The sequence below is a fragment of the Hyperolius riggenbachi genome, chromosome 8 (genome assembly GCF_040937935.1).
Source record: "Hyperolius riggenbachi isolate aHypRig1 chromosome 8, aHypRig1.pri, whole genome shotgun sequence".
NCBI classification, from domain to species: domain Eukaryota; kingdom Metazoa; phylum Chordata; class Amphibia; order Anura; family Hyperoliidae; genus Hyperolius; species Hyperolius riggenbachi.
The window spans coordinates 252,390,316-252,415,149 of record NC_090653.1 but is presented as its reverse complement, the minus strand read 5'-3'; the positions used below and the strand labels follow the sequence as shown (position 1 = coordinate 252,415,149).

General features: G+C 43.7%; 1 protein-coding gene across 2 annotated transcripts in view; it reads left to right on the top strand.

The window, feature by feature from the left end:
• The window catches only part of LOC137527751 (caM kinase-like vesicle-associated protein), a 200,425-nt gene that overhangs the window by 103,483 nt on the left and 72,108 nt on the right, over positions 1 to 24,834 (top strand). The window contains exons 1-3 of one of the 2 annotated variants that reach the window (XM_068248622.1): positions 5,881 to 6,150; positions 9,352 to 9,451; positions 9,544 to 9,675. In XM_068248622.1, the coding sequence (XP_068104723.1) occupies positions 9,357 to 9,451; positions 9,544 to 9,675 (227 nt within the window). In that variant the 5' untranslated portion in view covers positions 5,881 to 6,150; positions 9,352 to 9,356. Of the gene's footprint in view, positions 1 to 5,880; positions 6,151 to 9,351; positions 9,452 to 9,543; positions 9,676 to 24,834 lie in introns of those variants that run through there. The other variant, XM_068248623.1, reaches the window with a different exon arrangement.

The following is a 24,834-nucleotide window of genomic DNA, read 5'->3' as shown; positions in this document are numbered from 1 at the left end:
GTGTGATTGAGGGCTCGTGTTATTATTTCACAAGGAGAATCTATCAACACAGACCTAGAAATGAAAAAAAAACATTTTTATAATATCTTTATTATGGTGGACATACTCTATACCAGTGTTTCTCAACATTTTATTGGTATGTACCCCTTTTAAAACCCTGTACTCACCAAGTACCCCCTAGCATAGTAAACATTATCACAAGTACCCCTTGACAAATACATATTTAATCATAGTACATGATAATTGATTCTAAACAATTTCCAAGCATTTACTATTGCTTTTAGTTCGCTAAAATACTAATTTGGTGTTGTTTAAATAATATTTATCATTTTCTAAAACTCTAACTTGTTATTCTTGGTTAAGTATATCAAGCCTGAGTACCCCCTGGAACCATCAGAAGTACCCCCTGGGGTACGCGTACCACACGTTGAGAACCTAGGCTCTATACAACCAAACTGTTTGACTTTCCTGTTTATTGGATAAAATAATCAGTGGCATAGGAAAATGGAACACAATGCTTTGGAATTTCTCAAACCTTTTAGATAATTTGCTGATTGGCTGTGATGGAAAAGTCTGATTGAATTTTCGAAAAAATTAAACAGTGCATGATAGTTTGCAATGTTTTTTCAAACAGTACAATGAACCAGGAAAAACGATTTAAAGAGTACCATACCTCCAGTATAAAAGACAGGGCTTGACATGATGTAATGATGCAGGAATTGGGGGGGAAAGGGGGAGTTAAGTGCTTACCTGATCGGCCATAATTCGTTACAAAGGTTATGCTTCGCCCCCCCTATCCCCCCCCCCACTCCCTGCAGCCATGTTTCCGAAGTCTCCTAAAGCTCTTTGTAAACCCCTGCCTGTGTTGCCACGGCCCACCCCCAGCTAAGCAGCCACCAATTAGGGAGCAGCTGCCGATCTGGGGGTGGGCCGCAGCAACGCAGATGGAGGTGGTCAGAGCCTCGGCAGAACTTTGAGGAAAACCCACCATGACCACATTTCCGAGTGTAGCGGAGCGCTCACCTGACTGGATAAATTATGGCTGCTAGGTAAGTAATTAACCTCAAGAACCCCCTAATCCTGCGTTAAGACAGAGCCTAACATGACAAGCTTTGTCTTATACTGTATACTGGAGGTACTCTTCTTTAATTGTTTGTTGAAATACTTATTATACTGGTTGAACTCGATGGACGTATGTCTTTTTTCAACCAAAATAACTATGTAACTATGAAATAAAAACAAAAATCATGTTTGGCCACCTTTAGTAGGAAAAGCGGAGGTCTCTGTCACACCTCTGCGGTCCATGCTCTGCACAGACTGGCTAATTTTCCAGTGCACATATTTTTGTATTCACACCAAAGCATTTTTTTGCGCACTGAATATGATTTTCGCGTGTTTGTTTTTTCCCACGATTCATTACTAAAAATAAATAAACAAAATGGAAATCAGAAGTAAATTGCCTAGCCCGGCATTTGTTATGCAATTTTCTCACCTTCCCATTGACTTTAACTCAAACGCAAATACGGGAATAATACAGCAGGCACTACATTTGCGTTTGGGGTAAAATTGATTCGCCTGAGTGGAAACGGGACGCCGCAATTTCGATGGTAATCATGAGGCTTCTGCATTTTTACGACCGCAGTGAAAGAGGAGCTTCAAACAATCCCAGCAGACGCAGGCGATCGGAATCACACTGCGAGGCGCAGAAAAACATGGCGATTCTCCATTCATGAGCTTATTAACTCCGGTCTTTAGAATAAATTGCCATTTTATTGTATTATTGACATATGAAATCTATAGGAAATGTCGGGATGTTTTCCTAATCGGTCCCTTTGCGTACATTTGAAGAGAAATTCCTCTGTTTTCGGAATATTTTATATAAACATAGGTTTTTGCAGTTTATTGTTATGAAAAATTACCTTACCATTTCAATTTGCAGCCAGCTGTATACAGTGGCTTGCAAAAGTATTCGGCCCCCTTGAAGTTTTCCACGTTTTGTCTCATTACTGCCACAAGCATGAATCAATTTTATTGGAATTCCACATGAAAGACCAATACAAAGTGGTGTACACGTGAGAAGTGGAACGAAAATCATACATGATTCCAAACATTGTTTACAAATAAATAACTGCAAAGTGGGGTGTGCGTAATTATTCGGCCCCCTGAGTCAATACTTTGTAGAACCACCTTTTGCTGCAATTACAGCTGCCAGTCTTTTAGGGCAGTGTTTCTCAACATTTTATTGGTATGTACCCCTTTTAAAACCCTGTACTCACCAAGTACCCCCTGCCATAGTAAACATTATCTCAAGTACACCTTGACAAATATATTTTTAATCATAGTACATAATAATTGGTTCTAAACAATTTCCAAGCATTTACTATTGCTTTTAATTAGCTAAAATACTAAGTTGGTGTTGTTTATATAGGATTTATCATTTTCTAAAACTCTAAATTTGTTATACTTGGTTAATTATATCAAGCCGAAGTACCCCCTGGAACCATCAGAAGTACCCCCTGGGGTACGCGTACCGCATGTTGAGAACCTAGGTTTTAGGGTATGTCTCTACCAGCTTTGCACATCTAGAGACTGAAATCCTTGCCCATTCTTCTTTGCAAAACAGCTCCAGCTCAGTCAGATTATATAGACAGCGTTTGTGAACAGCAGTTTTCAGATCTTGCCACAGATTCTCGATTGGATTTAGATCTGGACTTTGATTGGGCCATTCTAACACATGGATATGTTTTGTTTTAAACCATTCCATTATTGCCCTGGCTTTATGTTTAGGGTCGTTGTCCTGCTGGAAGGTAAACCTCCGCCCCAGTCTCAAGTCTTTTGCAGACTGCAAGAGGTTTTCTTCCAATATTGCCCTGTATTTGACTCCATCGATTTTCCCATCAACTCTGACCAGCTTCCCTGTCCCTGCTGAAGAGAAGCACCCCCAGAGCATGATGCTGCCACCACCATATTTGACAGTGGGGATGGTGTGTTCAGAGTGATGTGCAATGTTAGTTTTCTGCCACACATAGCGTTTTGCATTTTGGCCAAAAAGTTCCATTTTGGTCTCATCTGACCAGAGCGCCTTCTTCCACATGTTTGCTGTGTCCCCACATGGCTTGTGGCAAACTGCAAATGGGACTTGTTACGCTTTTCTGTTAACAATGGCTTTCTTCTTGCCACTCTTCCATAAAGGCCAACTTTGTACAGTGCATGACTAATAGTTGTCCTATGGACAGAGTCTCCCACCTGAGCTGTAGATCTCTGCAGCTCGTCCAGAGTACCTATGGTCCTCTTGACTTCATTTCTGATCAGCGCTCTCCTTGTTCGGCCTGTGAGTTTAGGTGGACGGCTTTGTCTTGGTAGGTTTACAGTTGTGCCATACTCCTTCCATTTCTCAATGATCGCTTGAACACTGCTCCGTGGGATGTTCAAGGCTTTGGAAATCTTTTTTGTAGCCTAAACCTGCTTTAAATTTCCCAATAACTTTATCCCTGACCTGTCTGGTGTGTTCTTTGGACTTCATGGTGTTGCTGCTCCCAATATTCTCTTAGACAACCTCTGAGGCCGTCACAGAGCAGCTGTATTTGTACTGACATTAGATTACACACAGGTGCACTCTATTTAGACATTAGCACTCATCAGGAAATGTCTATGGGCAACTGACTGTACTCAGACCAAAGGGGGCTGAATAATTACGCACACCCCACTTTGCAGTTATTTATTTGTAAAAAATGTTTGGAATCGTATGATTTTCATTCCACTTCTAACGTGTACACCACTTTGTTTTGGTCTTTCACGTGGCATTCCATTAAAATTGATTCATGTTTGTGGCAGTAATGTGACAAAATGTGGAAAACTTCAAGGGGGCCTTATACTTTTGCAAGCCACTGTATTTCCCAAACTGACTTTGAGGCCCAGTGGCGTAGCTAAGGAGCTGTGGGCCCCGATGCAAGTTTTACATGGGCCCCCCCCAAGCACTCTATACATAACAATTGATACGGTGCACCAAAACCTGCCAATGGCAACTACAGTGTCAGAGGTGCAAGAAGAGGATGGGGAACACTTTCTTAATGATTACTACTATTCAAAGTATCTATAGAAGTGATTAATATGAGCACAGGACCAATAGAGAGCGAATACTGCAATTGAGGGAGTGCCCTTCGGGGCCCCTCTGGCCCAAGGGCCCCGATGCGGTCGCAACCTCTGCAACCCCTTTTGCTATGCCCCTGTTAAGGCCATGTTGCATTACTTTTCTAGTCTTAAATCCATACTTTGTGTTACACCAGCTTTTAGAATAGACTATTCGCCCAGTTTACCTTCTCCTTCCTGCAGGAGTCTTTAGCTGAACAGATCAGGAATGACTGTTGCTTGCTTTCCACACTTGCACAAACTGAGTGTCTGACGCTCCGAGTCTTGATATAGTTTGTATGAGAAAGAAAGTGCAGAGTAGGTGAGCATGTAAATTCAAATGTGCAAGGCAAGCAATTTCAAGCTATGTGTGCCATCCGTCTCAATAGGTAGCTGATCTGATGGGAGTGTTTGCGTCTCAACCTAAGTGGAATTTCATGTAAAGTGTATCTGCAATCACAGAAGTTAGACTGGACTGCTTGAAGTATTGTCCAGTTGAACGTCAATAATTTATTTACATGTAACTATTTTAAATCATAAATCCTCAGCTCCTTTTCAGGAACCTACAGCTTGCTGTTTGTAAGTCCCCTCCCATTTATTCTGAAGCCACACCTCTCTAGCAGCCCTTAAATACAAGATGAAAAATTATCTCCTATGAGACAACTAAAGGTAGCCATAATTCTAGTGATTTTGGCGGCTGATCGACCAATAGACATATCTCTCTCTGATTGAATCTGATTTGAGAGTGATCTGTTGGCCGCAATAAACAGCATGAAATTTTGGGGATCGCCACATGACGCTGCCTCGATGTCCCTGGCCGAGTCTCTCCAATTGTATTATGTGCTCCCCCCGTGACACTAAAGCGAAAAATAAATTATGATTTAATGATTTGTATGTGTAGTACAGCTAAGAAATAAAAAATTAGGAGCAGAGATATAAGTCTAATATTGTTTCCAGTACAGGAGGAGGTAAGAAACTCCAGTTGTTATCTATGCAAAAGAGCCATTGAGCTCCACGTCTTTCAATGTCGCAGAGAGCTCAGTCTTATGAAGCTTGTTATCTCAACTGTCAGTCAGGTCGGATCCACACTATGGCCTAGTGCACACCAGAGCGTTTCGGCTGCAGTTTGAGATCCGCTTGCGGGAGCGGATCCGCTTGGGTAATGTATCTCAATGGGGTGGTGCACACCAGAGCGGCAGGCGTTTTGCAGAAACGAAAAATGCCTGGGTGAGGCATTTTTTGGATTGCGGATGCGTTTCTGCCTCAATGTTAAGTATAGGAAAAACGCAAACCGCTCTGAAAAACGGCACTTCAGAGCGGTTTGCAGGCGGTTTTTGTTACAGAAGCTGTTCAGTAACAGCTTTACTGTAACAATACAGGAAATCTACTACACCAAAACCGCTAGACAAAACCGCAAAACGCTAGCTGAAACGCTACAGAAAAAGAAGAAAAAGCGTTTCAAAATCTGCTAGCATTTTGCGGATCTGCTAGCGGGTTTTGGTGTGCACCAGCCCTATAAGCTCTTTTGTGAGCTCTTGCATTTGATTAGCACTTGCTGAACGCTTGTGAAAAAATCGCTCCCATTCACTTTCATTAAAATTGCGGGCGCGGGCTCCTCCTCTCGGTCTGATCAAGCAGCATCGCAAAGCGCATGCGCATCTCTGCCTGTGGGGTGGCGTTACCTTTACTTACGCACTATTCTGGTCACGAAGGGAAGATGCTTTCTTAGTAATAAGTCACATGGGCTGCGAGCACTCTTGATTGGTTGGTAGTAAGGAAATACTGCCTTATGTATTTGGCATGCACACTGAGAGTGCTATTGGCTGAATCTCTGTCTCTGAGGAAGGCGTGGCATATGTAGCCTTCCCATACATGCTGATAGGCCATCTCGCGTACTCTCTAGCTCTGACGTCATCATCATTCCCCGCCGCGTACACATTAGTGGCGGCGGCGATATTTATCTCTTGTGAACCTGTCAAGATCACGAGTACCCCAAATGGATATATATGGCATCCCCCTGAGGTAGGAATCTTACCATTAATCTTGGCTACGCCTATACTGCGACTACCACTAACTATTGTCCCGCATACAGCGCATCTCTCTCGTTATGCATACTGGTTATATCTGGTCACTGACTTGGGTGGGAAAAATGAGATCCCAAGGTACAGTGATTCCTTGAGCAATACTCTAGTGTATGTTTGGGATATATATATATATATATATATATATATATATATATATATATATATGTTTATATATGGAACTATATTCTGACAGGGGGGCGTGACTCAGAGTTCTGGGCACACGCCCAACAAGTCTGTCTCACCCATTGAGACTAGTGGTTGAACAAATGGTGAATCATGAGGAGGCGTGGTTCACTGATTAGGGCTTAGTGCCTACTCTAAACTTATTTTCCTGACGAAGCGTAAATGTAAAATTAAGCGAAACATGTTGATTTGAATTGTGGGTGATTATTTGCTAGTGCGGGGGGGGGGGGGGAGCGGGGTCACCCTTTAATCGCCATAGCTCAGTTTATTGACTGTGCATGGGAATAGAGATCTATTGAGGCCCTATCTGCTGTGGCCCATGTACAGCTGTAGACCACTATGCTGATGCATGGCGTTTTATGCAACTCCCTCGAATATTGAGATCAGCCATTTATTTATGACTGTGTAATTAATTGGCATTGCACTGGTGCTCTTGAGGCGTGGTTTGTATCCTGGGCAACTCACGTCCAGGTACATATACATACTATACCACGCTTCTAAGCTATCAATAATCACACACTCAGTATATAGGGATAATTTCCCCTCCCTTGTATGTACATTGCTGATGGTGATGGTGTTATAGCCCTATTTTATATCAATTACTATTAAAAGTTATATTTTAGGTATTATATATATTATCATTTTTCTAAAGGGGCCAATAGGGATTAGTTTAATTCCAGTGTTTGCGCTTGTCTATACCCCGATTTAGTATTCCTGTGTTTGAATTATCCCAACTGTCAGTCAGGTCGATCTACACCATAAGCTCTTTTGTGAGCGCTTGCGTTTGATTAGCGCTTGCTGAGCACTTGTTAAAAAATCGCTCCCATTCACTTTCATTAAAATTGCTGTAAAAATCTCAGCAATCGCTTACATTTTTCATGTACGCGATCGCGGCAATTTTTACGCGATTTTAATGAAAGTGAATGGGAGCAATTTTTTAACAAGCGCTCAGCAAGCGCTAATCAAATGCAAGCGCTCACAAAAGGCTTATAGTGTTGATGCAACCTCACTGTATTCTTTTTTTTCTTCTGCAGAGGACAGGGCAATAGTTCACTGGGCTGCTCTGTAAAATCATTTAGAATGCTGAGAAGTGTTTAAACTGCAAATATTAGAGGATGATGCAATGTTATAAAAACACTATATAACTGAAAATAAAAATATGAGAATATTTTCTTTGCTACTAATGTTCTAGTAATTATCCGTACTACATAACCAATTCATTATATATATATATTTTTTTTTTTTTTGCTTCAGTGTCTCTTTAATACTTTACCTGTCCGTTGCTACTCTTCTGGGCTCGCACCCCATGTAGTTGCCGGCATACTGCATGTGGGGCGCGTGTGTGATGTTACATCGTTACGGCTGCGCACCTGATCGAGCATGTCAGCATGAGATTTTTCAGCATGCCCAATCGATACATGTGACCAGTTTTGACCCAAAAATTGGTTGCATCATCGATCGGGCATTCTTTTTCATCCGATTCTATAATAATTATCGAATCAAATGGTCGATCCGATGCAGTTGTATTGCCACCTAAAGGACAACTGTAGTGAGAGGGATATGGAGGCTGCCATATTTATTTCCTTTTAAGCAATACCAGTTGCCTGGCTGCCCTGCTGATCCTCTGCCTCTAATTCTTTTAGCCATAGACACTGAACAAGCATGCAGAAGATCAGGTGTTTCTGATATTATTGTCAGATCTGATAAGATTAGCTGCATGCTTGTTTCTGGTGTTACTCAGACACTACTGCAGCCAACTGCATCAGCCAGGCAACTGGTATTGTTTAAATGGAAATAAATATGGCAGCCTCCATTTTCTTCTCACTGCAGTTGTCCTTTAAGGAGAAAACGTTAATTGTACATGGGCCCTAAGGAGAGATAAATCATGAGTTAAGTTAGAAAAGATAAATCATGAGTTAAGTTAGATGAGGAGAGATAAATCATGAGTTAAGTTAGATGAGGAGAGATAAATCATGAGTTAAGTTAGATAAGGAGAGATAAATCATGAGTTAAGTTAGACGAGGAGAGATAAATCATGAGTTTAGTTAGATGATGAGAGATAAATCATGAGTTAAGTTAGATAAGGAGAGATAAATCATGAGTTAAGTTAGATGAGGAGAGATAAATCATGAGTTAAGTTAGATGAGGAGAGATAAATCATGAGTTAAGTTAGATAAGGAGAGATAAATCATGAGTTAAGTTAGATGAGGAGAGATAAATCATGAGTTAAGTTAGATAAGGAGAGATAAATCATGAGTTTAGTTAGATGATGAGAGATAAATCATGAGTTAAGTTAGATAAGGAGAGATAAATCATGAGTTAAAGAGAGTCTGAAGCATTTTTTTTATTACCTCTTTTTATTCTGCAGCCATCTTCAGCATTAAAAGCCAAACTGATTCGCTGCATCCCAGCGGCAGAATTAGGTATTTATCTCCCTGAAATACCGGGGCCAAATTCCACAACTTTTGAAGTCACAGATTTTGCTGCCCGGGGGAGGCATAGCTGAGCGCAGTAGCTCTTCCTCCAGTCCAGTCAATCTCTGCCTTTCCCCACCCCTCTCAGTGAAAGAAGACCGAAAGACGCAAGCGGAGGCGGAGATTGACTGGAGAAGAGGCAGAGCTACTGCGCACAGCTCTGCCTCTACCAGGAGGCAAAATTACGTGATCGCAGAATCTTTTTATGGCATTTCTGGGGAATAAGTAACTCATAAAATAATAACAAAAAGAGGTAATAAAAAATGCTTCAGACTCTCTTTACGTTAGATAAGGAGAGATAAATTATGAGTTAAGTCATTTTTTGAGAGATAAATTGTGAGTTAATAAGTAAGGTGAGATGATTAAACATAATAACTTTGTGAATCGGCCCCAATGTGCTTGCTTGAAAATCCTGATGCTAGTTAGGCCTGCTCTGGTCTCCTCCTTCTCAGCTCCTCCATCTCTCTCCCTCTCTCTCGCAGCTGCCATGCCGTTTGGATGCATCAGTGTCCGTAATGAAAAAACCTACAACTGCTTCTCAGACATCACAGACAAGTATGAGATCGGCCAGCTGCTCTGCGCGTGAGTCCTCTGCTTCCTGGGGGTGTGTCTAGGGGGCGTGTCTACACAGAGACCCGCCAGGGGTGGTAAATGCGTGTTTTGCTGTTTCGCAGGAAGGAGTTCTGCGAAATCTGCCTGGCCCGGGAGATGCAGACGGACCGGCTCTACGTCTGCAAAAAGTTTTTGAAGAAAGATGGCCGGAAGGTCAGGAGAGCTGCCAAGAATGAAATCATGATCTTGAAAATGTAAGTTAAATATATATTTACAGCATGATAACTGTGGCAGGTCATCAACTTATTTGTATGGGTAAAAATTCAATTTATTATAGTGTAAATGCAATTGGTGGTATTTGTTTACTTAGGTGTGCTTAAAGGCGCATACACACACCATACCACCGCCAACTACGGATCCGTCAGAGCCTCCTGCTGGGCGGACGTTCAGCCGACAGTAGCACGTGTGTACGCGCTGTCGGCATACTGATTAGGCTGTTTCTGAACGATCGTTCAGAAACAGCTTTATGGGCCCTTTTCCACTACACAGCTGAATCGCAAATCACTAGTGATTTTTAAAACGCTAGGGTTGTTACTTTATCATAGAAATCATGAGAAGTATTTTCCACTATAGTGATTCGATTTGGAAATCGCAAATCGCAATCACTTTCTGGAGCGATTTTCAGAGGGATAATGCAATGCAAATGAAAATCGCAAATCGCAATCGCATAACAAAATTAATGAAAATTCGCAATCGCTGGCGTTTGTGATTTGTGATTGCGATTGCTAGTGGAAAAGGGCCCTATCAGTATGCCGACAGCGCATACACACGTGCAACTGTCGGCTGAACGTCCGCCCAGCGGGAGAGTCTGACGGACCCGTCGTTGGCGGCGGTATGGCGTGTGTACGGAACTTAAAATAACTTTCAACGAGGCTCTGATCCTTAAAGAGGAACTTCAGCCTAAACAAAAATACTGTCATTAAGTTACATTAGTTATGTTAATTAAAATAGATAGGTAATATAATCTCTTACCCACCCTGTTTTAAAAGAACACGCAAAGGTTTGTGTTTTCATGAGGGCAGCCATCTTTTTGGTTGAAAGGAGGTGACAGGGAGCATGAGACACAGTTCCAACTGTCCTGTGCACTGATCACCCCTCCCAGCTGCTAGGCAACCAGAACAACAACATCAGAAATCCCATCATGCTTTGCACAGCATCAGGGGTAAAAAATCCCGGGCAGTTTTCTTTGATGGGGCGGAGCTTAGCTTCTAAGCAGCTGAAAATTAGGCTTGGGTATGAAAAACAAAGTTCTGATGCTGCGAACCTGTTAAAGAAACATCAAGCCTTTTCAGTGCTGCTGAGTAGATTTTTAGTCTGGAGGTTCAGTTTAACCACTTAAGCCTAACTGGACGAAAATTTTCGTCCAGTTAGGCTGCGCGCGCTCCCACTAGCCCACCGATCAGTGAAAGGGATTATAAATCCCTTTCGCTGATCGGAAGCCCCTCCCCCCTCCCCCCCCCCCCCCCCCCCCGGAGAAAAGCCGACAGCGTCTATCCAGACGCTGCGGCTTTTCTGAGCTCTGGTCTCCTTTCTTTTGCCTGGGAGCGAGATCGATTGCTCCCAGAACTTTTTGATTGTGGCCATCTTGTGGCCAAATAGCTAACTACACCAAAAACACTTTACACTGAATAAAATACATTTACAAACATTTACAATTCCCTGTTTACCTCCCACACCAAAAAATACCCACATACAAGTTTAAATTAAAAAAAAATAAAAATACAATAATAAAAAAATAAAAAAAACATAAATAGTTACCTAAGGGTCTGAACTTTTTAAATATGCATGTCAAAGGAGTATATCAATATGATTTAATAAATTATGGGCTTCTAAATAATGATGGACGCAAATTTAAAAAAATGCACCTTTATTTCCAAATAAAATATTGTCGCCATACATTGTGATAGGGACATAATTTTAACGGTGTAATACCCGGGGCATATGGGCACATACAATACATGAGTTTTAATTATGGAGGCATGTATTATTTTAAAACTATAATGGCTGAAAACTGAGAAATAATGATTTTTTTCCGTTTTTTTTCTTATTCTTCCTGTTAAAATGCATTTACAGTAAAGTGGCTCTTAGCAAAATGTACCACCCACAGAAAGCCTAATTGGTGGCGGAAAAAACAAGATATAGATCAGTGCCTTGTGATGAGTAGTGATAAAGTTATTGGCAAATGAATGGGAGGTGAAAATTGCTCGGATGTAAAAAAATTTTAACCTTGTGGGCTTAAGTGGTTAAAGGATATCCCAGCTGAAAAGGAAAAGTTCATTCTTATACTTACCCAGGGCTTCTTCCAGCCCCTAGAGAGACGCGCATGTGCAGAAGCCTACAATCATCAGCAAAGGACCACATAGACTGCTAGGGGTTGGAAGGAGCCCCAGATAAGGAAGGAGCTCGGATATCTGTTAAGGCAATGTGCTTTTATTATTTATTTTGCCAAGCCTCTAAAATACAACTGTGATGTGTCCACATATCAGAAATGCAGATATTATCTGTATATACCTGTTTATACCAGGCACCTGTTGATTTGAGCGCTTGGTGGGGTCGATAAATAGATGTACTGTTATCGTACCGTAGCCCTTATGCTATCACTACCGTCCAACTAAAGCACCAAGCGCATCATAGCTGAAAACAAACTTATTGTAACGATTGTGGAATTCTCTCCGTGGTCAGCACACAGGATGCGCGCTGACACTGCGGAAATCCTCCACAAGCGTATAATTTGAGAGAACCCAGCAAAAGGTGCAACGCACCTGTAGAGGGAGATTCCTGTCGGCAGATGGAGCTGTGGAGTGCAGAGGAACAGATCCTCTGCCCTGCCACAGACGCCAGATAGGAATTGTACGAAGGGAAGAACGCAGGGCAAGATAGCCCTGAAAGAGAGAGAGCAAAGTGATAGAGGGTATGTGTGTCCACCAATCTAGTCGCCACCCTGCGACGATGAACACACAAACATGAAGATCAGGTGAGAAGGCAATCGCAAGAGATGGCGATTTCTAACAGCAACACAAGACCGAATAAGCACAGATGAGGAATGTATGTATGTCCACCAATCTAGCCGCCAACCTGCGACGGTGGACACATAAAAGAGGAAACCAAGTGAGAACGCAATCGCAAGAAAAGCGATTGCGAATGAGAATGAGCACAGAGGCAGAATGTATGTATGTGCACCAATCTAGTCGCCCACCCGCGACGGTGCACACACAACAGCAGAAACAAATTAGGAACGCAATCGCGAGAGACGATTGCCAGAGGTGACACAAGGCTTAAACAAGACAGGGCACGAGAGTAGCAAAGGCACATCAAATCATACAATGAGAAGATAAGGAAAATAACAAACGCTAACTAAACGCGAACACCGCACTCATTCGCAACAGCGAACGCATTTACAGCGCGGTCTCCGCGTGTTAAGCACAACAGAGACAAGCACGCCTAACTAACCCCCGCCACACAAACACGAAACAGAGAACGCGAGCGCTTGCTTAACGATTACCTCATCGAGCCTACAGCAAGCGTTCGTATCAGACAAGACAGACAGACGGACGGGAAGTAGGATAGGAAAGATCCCCTGCTCTTTCCGCCAGAGCGAGTGCGATCCAGGTAAAGTAACAGAGCTAGCAGGATCCACTGCTCTTACCACCAAAGCGAGTGGGATCCAGGTATAGAAGCAGAGTTAGCAGGATCCACTGCTCTTTCCGCCAGAGCGAGTGCGATCCAAGCAAGACAGACAGATGAGATAGCCGGTGGCAACCGCTGCTCCAGCTATACTCCAAGAAAGCGATCAGAAGGATCCACAGCCGCTACCGCTAGAGGCTAGTGTAATCCAAGTAAGACAGATAAAACAGAAGGGGCTACCAGTAACAACCGCTGCCCTGGTTAGCACCCACAGACAGACAGAACGATTTCCTGATGACCACCGTTGGCGACAGGACAATCGCAACAGAGAGACAATACAGACAAAACAGATAAGCAGGCTAACTGCACTAGAGAGGCTGCCTAGTGCAGTCCCCAGAATTACTCTAAGCTAGCTACAACAATCTAACAGGAAAGGCTGACACTCCAGGAGTGAATTAAACAAACCGTTATGACCAGCAAAGCCTTCTGGTCAGCAGCAGGCTTTTATACTGCCAGCCCTCCAACGAGACAGCTGAGCAATTTGCATGTATGCAAATTCCTCAGCAAAGCAACTCTGAAAGTTGCAAGATGAAACAAGGTCTCTTTTCCAGAGACCTGCATCTCTCAGACATAAGGAATGGTCAAACAGCTGGCTGCCTGTGCAGCCAGCTGAGCGGATCATTACACTTATATTGCATTCTATGGTGGTGCTGCAAACTTATATTGCGGTCTATGGTGGCGCCGCAAACTTACTGTATTATGCTATCTATGGTGGAGCCAGATGTAGCTGACGGGCCTTGCACCCAAATTACCTGATCCAGTCTGCCATAGATTATCATTGAGTTGCTTATGTATACTTAGGATCGTTTCTAGACTTTCTGCTGCCTGAAGCAAAATTTGGAGGATGTGCCTCCCCCCAATCATGGCCACCCGCTGCTCCTTTTGCTAACTGGTGCCAGTGGTCTCACGGGCGGGACCACGGCACCGTCATTGGGCCAATCACTTTGCAGTCAACCAGTAGCAGTGACCTTTCAGATGTCACTGTTACATGGCGTCTTGTTCTTGATAGAGCCGCCCCTGTGAATACCAATGCCCATTCCAGTGACAGGCTCAAGAGCAGGGCCTGAAATAAATATTATAGTGCAGTCCTGGCTAGAGAGAGAGCAGCCAAGGGGCTGAAGGTCAGCCCTCACCTTGTAGACCTTCAGACCAGGCCGTCTACAGAGAGTGACGAGTATACAGCAGTAATAAAGATATAAGCAGTTTCCTCACTTATGTTTACTATCTAAAAATACTTTTTCATGGTGCTGAATAGCTGTGTGACCAATTATGGACTGTTCTCTTGCCTTTGGCGGGAAGGGCATGATCCTCTCATCACATGTGCCAAATTTGCTCATTAGCCCAGTCACTTGAGGCAGGTGTCAGTGGTGTGCCTAATCAGGTAATAATTTGGGCAAACTCCCATAAAAACCTGACATTCTCCATGCCAAATATTTCCATCTGTCATCACCGTAACACAGATGAGCCACATGGAAGCTGATTGGCAGCCACACGTTTAGATGCACATTTTTTTCGCATTTATACGTGTTAGTAAACAACCCTCATCGACCCTGATGGAAAATGACCACTTAAAGCTTTGCGTATATCGAGTTGTTCTGAAGCCACCTCTAGCAAATTATCTGGCGATTAACCTTTTAGCGCACCCAAGGGAGACCCCTCCTGCTCGGAAAATTGATAATATTGACGGACGCATCACATTTTATCTGTTTTAGCCGTAATATTGGTTCTCAGCTGAAGCTGAGAAAATAACAGACCTGTTTTTTCTCTAAGTCAACACCTGAGCCAATTGGATTACGGTCAATGGAAAAGCAGACAGCGTAATAATGCGTCACGCTTTCCAGTCCCATGAGTTTCGCGGCTATGGATCACCTAAGCCTGGAAGCATTAATAAAAGCCTCTTCTAGCTGCCGAGGGTTTGTTGAATTTTATTTTAAAGTGATCAATGTAAATGTCCTGGAGAAAGAAGAGAGGCCTGCAAATGCTCCCCTCGACTCAGAGACGTCCGTCTAGAGAGAAGGTAATAAACATTCAAGGGTCGGAGATTTAGGAGATTTATGAGTTGAGCTGTCCAGCGGTAGTGGATAAGTAGTGCGCTGTTTAGGGATGAGCGGCGTGCAACAAGACTGATGAATGTCCGGCTGCGTCTGTGAATATTGATCTGTATGACTTGCACGCTCTTCATCCATCAGTGTCTGCCTCTCTCTTCCAATGCTTGGACTCTCCTGTGCTGGAGAACGTTACAGAACGTGAGTCTGCAAGCTTGGCCTGGATTTGTTGAAAACTGGTTGGCCCATGGAGTGGCAAAGTTTTTTGACATTTGCCTGGACCAGGGGCCTATGTGGGTAATCTAGTACCTATGGCAAACCCCCCAGTATAAGTCACTAGAGTTATCCCCCAGTATAAGGACCCAGAGGTAGTACCCCAGTATAGGTAGCCAGAGGCAGTCCAACCAGCATAGGTAGCCCCCGTTTTGGTTCCCCTTAGAGGTGTCTCCCCAGTACAAATAGCCCTTTTTAGAATAGGGAGTGAGAGGTGTCCTTCCCCAGTATAAACAGCCCACCGGTATAAGTAATGAGAGGTGTCTCTCAGTATAAATACCCCCCCCCCCCCAGTATAGGTGGTGGGAGGTGTACCCTCAGTATAGGTATTAAGAGGTGTCCCCCAGTATAAGTAGCCCAACAGGTGTCAATCCAGTATAATTACACCCACTCCCCCTCGTACAGCTCGTACAGGTAGTGAGAGATGTCTCCTAGTAGAAGTGCCTTCCCCCCAATATAGGTAGTGAGAGATGTCCCCCTGTTTAAGTTGCCCCCCCCCCCAGTATAGGCAGAGAGATTCCCCCAATATAGGGAGTAAAAGGTGTCCCCCCAGTAAAGTTAATGAGTGGAGTCCTCTAGTATTAATAGCTTCCCCAGTATAGATAGTGAAAAGCATCCCCCAATATTGCAGGGCAGCACAAGATGCCCATGGCACGAGCCATGCCTGCTCTCCTCTAGATACTCCGCTAGCCTGGACAGCTATGAAGAGTTGCTGAAACATCAATTGAATAAATCCTAGACGTGCCCATATATCTGTTGATGTATAGGCAGATCGGGCAAAAGACAAATCTCTCTCTCTGATCGAATCTGAGATCTGTCTCCTGCGCATACACCACAGGCTGATTTCTGATCAATTTCAGCATGAAATCTATCATAAATCGGCCTGGCCTGCCACCGCCTGTCTCTCTTTTATAAGCAGACCCCTCGGAGCTGGATGACCTGTACAGAGGTTCGCTGTGTTTATGTAGTCGCGAAACCTTTCATTATGCTTATAAACCACTAGCGGAGATGCATTAACCTCTATACATCCATAATTTAAACAATTTGGATGTAGACGTTTCAGAAAACATAATTGGCTTTCGCCGTGTATACAGGCCTTCTCAATAATTAAAGTCCCCTCAGACGGAGATGTGTCAGGAGAGGGGGGAGGGGCGGACCTGTAAATCTCTTCACCTGCAGTGAGTAATGCTGAGGGTGCTTTTCCACTAGCTGCGATCCTCTTCAAGAAGCGTATTGCTTGGGGTGCTCATTTTCCCATTAGCCTGATTTGTTTTTGCCTGAATTGCAGTCGGCGGCCTACATGATTTTCAGTATGATCGCGCTTCACGAATGGAAATAGCAGGTTGCGTGGTCACAAATGCAGCACGATTGAGCTTGCGCTTCCAAGTGAGAAAGGGCCCTAAGCCGTCGGGCTGTGTCTCCCGCCAAAAGTCCAGCTCTGAGAGCAGCTATCTCTAAAGGGTGTAAAGGGTACAAGACAGGGCCGGGCCGAGGCAGAGGCAAGAGAGGCTCCAGCCTCAAGGCGCAGTGTAGGTGGGGGGCGCAAAACTCACTCAGCTATCATTCCCCTCTTGTGTTTGAAGCAGAGAAAAATAAGAAAAGGGGATACATGGCAGTGACTGCAAGCCAGATAACTAGATATTAAGGTGTTGGGGAGGTTGTGGCCCTCTTAGTCTAATAGCAATCAGTGTGTGAAGGCTGGGGTGGGAGGGATTAAGGGGCCCTCTTTGGTGTCTCAGCCTTAGGTGTTGGAGGACTTTGTCCCAGCTCTGGTGCAAGAAACGCATTCAGTTCACATGAGGCTAGGCTTCCACCTAGGCTTCTTTTCCATGGACGGCTGAACTGGTCATTTGTTGTCACGGTCAGTTACCTAGGCGGACAAAGCGCTGGTACAGACAGATGTCCAGGGGCATATTGTCGGTCCCTTAGGTGTGGGGTCCTGGCGGTGTGTGTTTGTGCACGCTTTGTCCTCTGTGCCAGAAGGTGTAGGGATAGGCGTGTTTGTGTATGTGCGCAGATGGACGCTTAAGTGAGTAAGCATGCGCAAGTGGACACGTCACAACAATTTTGCGCCCAAATGGCCTATATCAGTCTGCTGAGAACACTGCCCCAGTGCTGTTGTATTGCAGCTAGTTCCTGGGCATTCTCCTGTGACCTGGGCCTTGTGTCTGCCTGTTTCCTGTCTTGGATGTTGATCTTGGCCCATCTGACTACCCACTCTGGTTTTAACCTTTGCTCTGTACGACTACCCGCTCCGTTGCTGACTCGAGTCCGGTCCAAGAACCCGCTCTGTTACTGACTACCTGCCTGTACGAGAACCAGCTTTGTTGCCTACCTACGCTTGTCTGAGAACCTGCCTGGTCACTGACCTTTCACTGCTCACGGAACTGCCTGGTTGTCGGCTCATTGCAGTACTAGACTCCTCCTGCAGGAGCGCTCCAGAAACGCTATGGTGACTCGCTTGGCCGCCACGCCATTGGTGCTGCGAGCACTACTGCCTCTTTTTCACTGCAGGTTCCTTTTCCCAATCCAGGGACTCCAGTTAATAAGCCGCAAGAGCTGCTGCGCTCAGCAAACCAGTATCCATCATCTGAGGTATGTAACATTTGTCAAGCAGTTCACCTGCCTAGCTGGCCACAAGCGTCATTCGACTGCAAATACATGCAGCCGATTGGCAGCATTCGGTAACATTGCATGCAGGGCCGTTTCTAGCCTTTTTGTCAGACCAAGCAATAAGTCCTGTGTCACAGGGGGACAAAAAGAAGGCACAAGGGCCAGAAGGAGTTGCAAAAGGGGACAGAAGGAGGCACAGGAGAACTGAAGCAGGCACAATGGGGGATAGAAGGAGGCACAAAAACCTGTGGAGCCTACAACAGCCAATCAAAATTCACTTGTTGATTTTCATGGGGAATATTTAAATTGCTGCCATTCTTACACTGTTAATAGCAGATGCCCCAAACCTGGTACAGTTGGTCAGTGGGTGACTGGGGGTTCAAATTCAGAAACGGGCAAAGCCACAAACAGCCAATCAGATTTGTGTAATTTTAATGGGAATATACAAATTATTGATGCCAAGGACCCCAAAGCTCATAAACTTGATAATTGAGTGACTGTATGGGGTATGTCAAGGTTAGAAAAAGTGGGCAGTGCCAACAACTACAATTTTTTTACATGGGAAAATATAAACTGCAACCATTGTTACACTGTTAATGGCAGGGTTCCCAAACTTGACACATTTGGCCACTGAGTGACTATAATTAATATTTAGACAGTAGGTGGATCCTACAACAGCCAATCAAAATTCACCTATTGAGTTTTGCAAGGGGAATAATTACATTGCTACCATTCTTACACTGTTAATGGCAGAGGCCTCAAAGTCAGTCATTGGGTGACTGGGGTCTAAATTCACTAAAGGGGTCGGGCCACAAACAGCCAATGAGATTTGTTAGATTGATTTCAGCCATTCTGTTATTGGCAGGGTTCTCAAACTTGACACAATTGGTCACTGACAGGACTGGGATTAATATTCAGGAAAGTGGGTGGAGTCTACAACAGCCAATCAATATTCACCTATTGATTTTCAAGGGGATTATTTACATTGCTTCCATTCTTACACTCTTAATGGCAAATGCCTCAAATCTGGTACAGTCAGTCACTGGGAGACTGGGGTTTAAATTCTGAAAAGGGGGCGGGTTACAAACAGCCAATCAGATTTGTTTAATTTCAATGGAAAAATGCAACTTATTAATGCCAAGGACCCCAAAGCTCATAAAATTGGTCTTTGAGTGACTGTATGTCAAGGTTACAAACACTGGGTGGAGTCAAAAACAGGTTTCCCTGGGAAAATGTAAACTACAGCCCTTCCTCACTGTTAATGGCAGGGTTCTCAAACTTTGTAGAAACAGTGGGTGGAGCCAAAAACAGCTAACTTTTTAAATGGGAAAATATAAACGGCATTCATTCTTACTGGCAGGGTTCTCAAACTTGACACAGTTGGTCACTGGGTGTATGGGATTAATATTCAGAAAAGTATGTGGAGCTACAACAGCCAATCAAAATGCACCAATTGATTTTCATGGGGGATATTGAACATTCTTACACTGTTAATGGCAGAGGCCTCAAACCTGCTACAGTCAGTCATTAAGTGACTGGTGTTTAAATTCACTAAAGGGGCGGATCCACAAACAGCCAATCAGATTTGCTGGATAAAAAGCCTCCATTCACACAATTTTGATGCCAGGAACCCGAAAGCTCACTAACTTGGTCTTTGAGTGACTGTGTGTCAAGGTTACAAACACTGGGTGGAGTCAAAAACAGGTTTCCCTGGGAAAATGTAAACTACAGCCCTTCCTCACTGTTAATGGCAGGGTTCTCAAACTTTGTACAGTTGGGTACTGGGTGAATTGGATGAATATTCAGAAAAGTGGATGGAGCCGAGAAAAGCCAATCAATATTCACTTGTTGAAATATTTAAATTGCTGCCACTGTTAGTAGAAGATGCCTCGAACCTGCTGCAGTTAGTCATTGGGAGCCTAGGGTTCAAATGGTGGAGAGGGTGGAGTCACAAACAGCCAATCTAATTTGTTTAATTTCTATGGGAATATACAAATTATTGATGCCAAAGCTCACAAACTTGGTCTTGAACACTCAAACTTTAGTGTTTGTGTGTTAGGGTTAGTAAAAGCGGGCGGAGCCGACACCAGCCAAATACATTCCCGGGCAACGCCGGGTAAACAACTAGTATTAACTATTAATGTTTCTTGTAGGGTGCACCTACATTGCTCGATTCTGCAACTTGATCGACCTCTTGATCCAATGATTTTATTGAATTGGAGGAAAATTGATACTGCAACTTGCCACCCTATCTATCTTTCATTGATGTCCGTTTGAAATCAGTTGAAACGATCGCTAGGGCATGTTGAGAAATCAGGTGCATGGTGGTAACGGCATTTGATTTTCCAACAGACACCCAGCCAGTGTGTCTCCAAGTGTATATGTGTGGACCCCCCCGTGGTAAGTGTGGTAGGCTCCCCTGTCTGCTGGTGTGACTCCTGGCCTCCTCCAGTGTCACTGCGACTACCTGTACAGCGTGACACCGGCGCATGTAGTGACGTCATTACATATGCCGGTGTCACATGGTACAGGTGCTCGCGGTGGCACGAGGAGGCCAGGAGTCACACCAGTTGAGGTCAACCTTCAACCCTCACCACAGGCATGGGTGGGACACATATACACCGGGGGGGGGGGGGGGGGGGCAGCAGCTGCGACACTAGGAGGATTTCCATTCCATTTTACGCAAATCTAGTGGAAATTGGTGTCAGCAGCAGGGACGTAACTAGGAGCCACCGGGCCCTCCTGCAGAGATTCTGAGGCCCCCCCCCCGGGTGCCCGCTTAGGGCTGTTTTGGGGGCTGGGGGGGTTGCAGCATGAGGGGAGAGCTTGGACGCACATCGGCGGGGAGGGGGGCGGTCTCCCCCCCCCCCCCCCCCTCTCCTCGGGCTCTCCCCTCCGCGCTCCCCTCCAGCTTAAATAAGTGTGTGTGCAGCGGCGGGCAGCGGCAGATATACATTCCTTCCTTGCATTCCACCGTGGATGCTCCTCGCTGTAATGTCTGACGCTACTTCCTGTTTATACAGGAAGTAGCATCACACACTAGAGCAAGGAACATCCGCGGGTGCAGGGGCTGCAGCCCCTATTGTTACGCCCCTGGTCATCAGGCAGTAGATGCCTCTGTGATCAGATTCGATCAGAGAGAGATTTACCTGATGGTTGATCTGGTGGCAGATGGAGTGATGAATGGCTCTCTGTATTTATCTCCACCTCAAAAGGTAATATTTCATTTTTGCTAGTGTGGGAGGTCCTCCTACTGCTGGATGTGGAGATCTCACCATTGGACAACCCTACCAAAATAATGAACCAACATGCCCACCCAAGACTGAAGTATGGGTGTTGGGGAAGTTGGCCTGAAGTAAAAAAAATCTTATGATATAATGAATTGTATGTGTAGTATCCTACTAATATAATAAATGGGAAAGTTCGGATGTTTGGATGTTTGTTACTCGATCACGCAAAAACGGCTGAACGGATTTGAATGAAATTTGGCACACACATAGTACATTACCTGGAATAAAGTATAGGATACTTTTTATTCCCATAACCAAAAAGAGACATACAAATTTCACTGGAAAATGTAAACTGCAGCCATTCTTACACTGTTACACTGGAGGTGTGTTTAGCTTCTAAGGGTAGAATGGTTAATTTGCATATATTCAGCAGTGATGCACTGGAAGACATCTCAAGCTCACTCCAACCTGGATTATGGCAAACTTTTGTTTTTCTTAGCATCTTAGTAAGGGGGCTTTTAGGACCATTGTAGTCCCTTACACACTCTAATGAGTTCTGGGTCACCATGAGCTTGCTGGTTAGTCCGTACCTCTCGGTGTTACAAGCTCTACTGCATAGAGTCAAATTAATCTATGCCATGCACTGATGAGGATCAAACAATCAAAAACAGTCTGTATCCATGTTGGATTATTATGGCTCTGTACAAATTAACAAGATGACACATCATTGCATTCAAGCGGTTCTAGAGGTGTGTTTAGCTTCTAAGGGTAACAATGGTTAATTTGCATATATTCAGCAGTGATGCACTGCAAATTCTTTCTGTTTTAAGAAAGCAAACTTTTGTTTTTCTTACACTGTTAATGGTAGGGTTCTCAAACTTTGCACAGTTGGTCGTTGGGTGACTAGGATTATTATTCAGAAAAGTGGTTGGAGCCTATAAAAGCCAATCAAAATTCACCTGTTGATTTTCAAGGGGAATATTTACATTTCTGCCATTCTTGCACTGTTAATGGCACAAGCCTCAAACCTGGTATAGTTGATCATTGGGTGACTGGGGTTCAATTTCAGAAAGGGGGTGGAGCCACAAATAGCCAATCAGATTTGTTTCATTCCAATGCAAATTATTGTTGCCAAACACCGCACAGCTCACAAACTTGGTAATTGAGTAATTGATTAATTGTGTGTTAGGGTTAGGAAAGTGGGCACAGCCAACACCAGCCAAATACATAAGCGGGCAACGCAGGGTCATAAGTGGGCGGAGACAAATACAAATTTTACTGGGAAAATGTAAACAGCAGCCATTCTTACACTGTTAATGGTAGGGTTCTCAAACTTTGCACAGTTGGTTACTGGGTGACTGGGGTTAATATTCAGAAAAGTGGGTGGAGCCTACAAAAAACAATCAAAAATTACCTATTGATTTTTCAGGGGAATATTTCATTGCTGCCATTCGTGCACTGTTAATGGCACAAGCCTCAAACCTGGTACAGTTGATCATTGCGTGACTGGGGTTTAAATTTATATAAGGGCCCCAAACAGCCAATCTGATTTATTTCATTTTAATGCAGGTTATTGATGCCAAAGACCACAAAGCTCACAAACTTGGTCATTGAGTAATTGAGTAATTGTGTGTTAGGGTTAGGAAAAGTGGGCACAGCCAACACCAGCCAAATACATAATCGGGCAATGCTGGGTCATCAGTAGGCGGAGACAAATACAAATTTCACTGAGAAAATGTAAACAGCAGCAATTCTTACACTATTAATGGTAGGGTTCTCAAACTTTGCACAGTTGGTCACTGGGTGACTGAGATTAATATTCAAAAAAGTGGGTGGAGCCTACAAAAGCCAATCAAAATCCTCCTATTAACCTTTAAGGGGAATATTTAATTGATGCCATGCTTGCACTGTTAATCACCTGTACCTGGTACAGTTGGCCATTGGGTGATTGGGGTTCAAATTCAGAAAAGGGGTGGAGCCACAGCCAATCAGATTTATTTTATTTCAATGCAAATTATTGATGCCAAAGACTGCAAAGCTCACAAACTTGGTCATTAAGTAATTTTGTGTTAGGGTTAGAAAAAGTGGGCGGAGCCAGCACCAGCCAAATACATACCTGGGCAATGCCGAGTCTTCAGTGGGTGGAGACAAACACAAATTTCACTGGGAAAATGTAAACTGCAGCCATTCTTACACTATTAATTGTAGGGTTCTAAAACTTTGCACAGTTGGTCACTGGGTGACTGGGATTAATATTCAGAAAAGTGGGTGGAGCCTACAAAAAACAATCACAATTCACCTATTGATTTTCAAGGCAAATATTTAATTGCTGCCATTTTTGCACTGTTAATGGCACAAGCCTCAAACCTGGTACAGTTGATCATTGGGTGACTGGGGTTAAATATTTAGAAAAGGGGTGGGGCCACAAACAGCGAATCAGATGTGTTTCATTTCAATGAAAATTATTCACGCCAAAGACCACAAATCTCACAAACTTGGTCATTGACTATTGACAATTGTGTGTTAGGGTTAGAAAATGTGGCCACAGCCAACAGCAGCCAAATACATACCCAGGAAACATTAGGACATCAGTGGGTGGAGAAAAATACAAATGTAACTGTCAGAATGTAAACTGCAGCCATTCTTATGCTGGGAATACACGGTTCGTTTTTGCCTTCGTTTAAACCTTCGTTTCGATTGTGCCTTTTGTCCTTTTCGATCCCGAAATAATCAGTCATACGGTTAATATCACCACCCACGGTTTCGTTTTTTTTTCCGATTCTGATGGTTTCGTTTTTCCAATGATTGAAGGCTGCAAAGAAACGAAAAGAAAATCCCTTTTTACAGGGACGGACTAGCATAAACGAATATATAATCGATCTGAACAGCCATCAAGCCTACCAATGACTCGATTAGATGGATAAAGAGAGATAATATCAAACATGTTCGATCACTAGTCGTTCGTTTTTGGGGTCTATTAATCGAAACTATAATGAGATTATGACTATTTTCACATACGTTTTCAACACTCGATTCGTTTACCGAACGAATCGAAGGTTTAAACGAAGGCAAAAACGAACCGTGTATTCCCAGCATTACACTGTCTGTCAATGGCAGGGTTCTTAAACTTTGCACAGTTGGTCACTGGGTGACTGGGATTAATATTAAGAAAAGTGGGTGGAGCCTACAAAAGCTAATCAAAATTCACCTATTGATTTTCAAAGGAGTGGAGCCACAGCCAATTAGATTTATTTAATTTCAATACCAATTATTGATGCCAAAGACCGCAAAGCTCACAAACTAGGTCATCAATCATTGACTAATTGTGTGTTAGGATTAGACTAACCAGCAAGCTCATGGTGACCATAAATCCCAACATTTTAAAATAAGAAACCGGGACACTGGCCACACCCCTAACCACACCCTAACCACACCCCCAACACGCCGACCATTGGTTTTTGAAGATTTTTTTTTTTATTAAATATTTATGTCCTTATATATTTTTTAA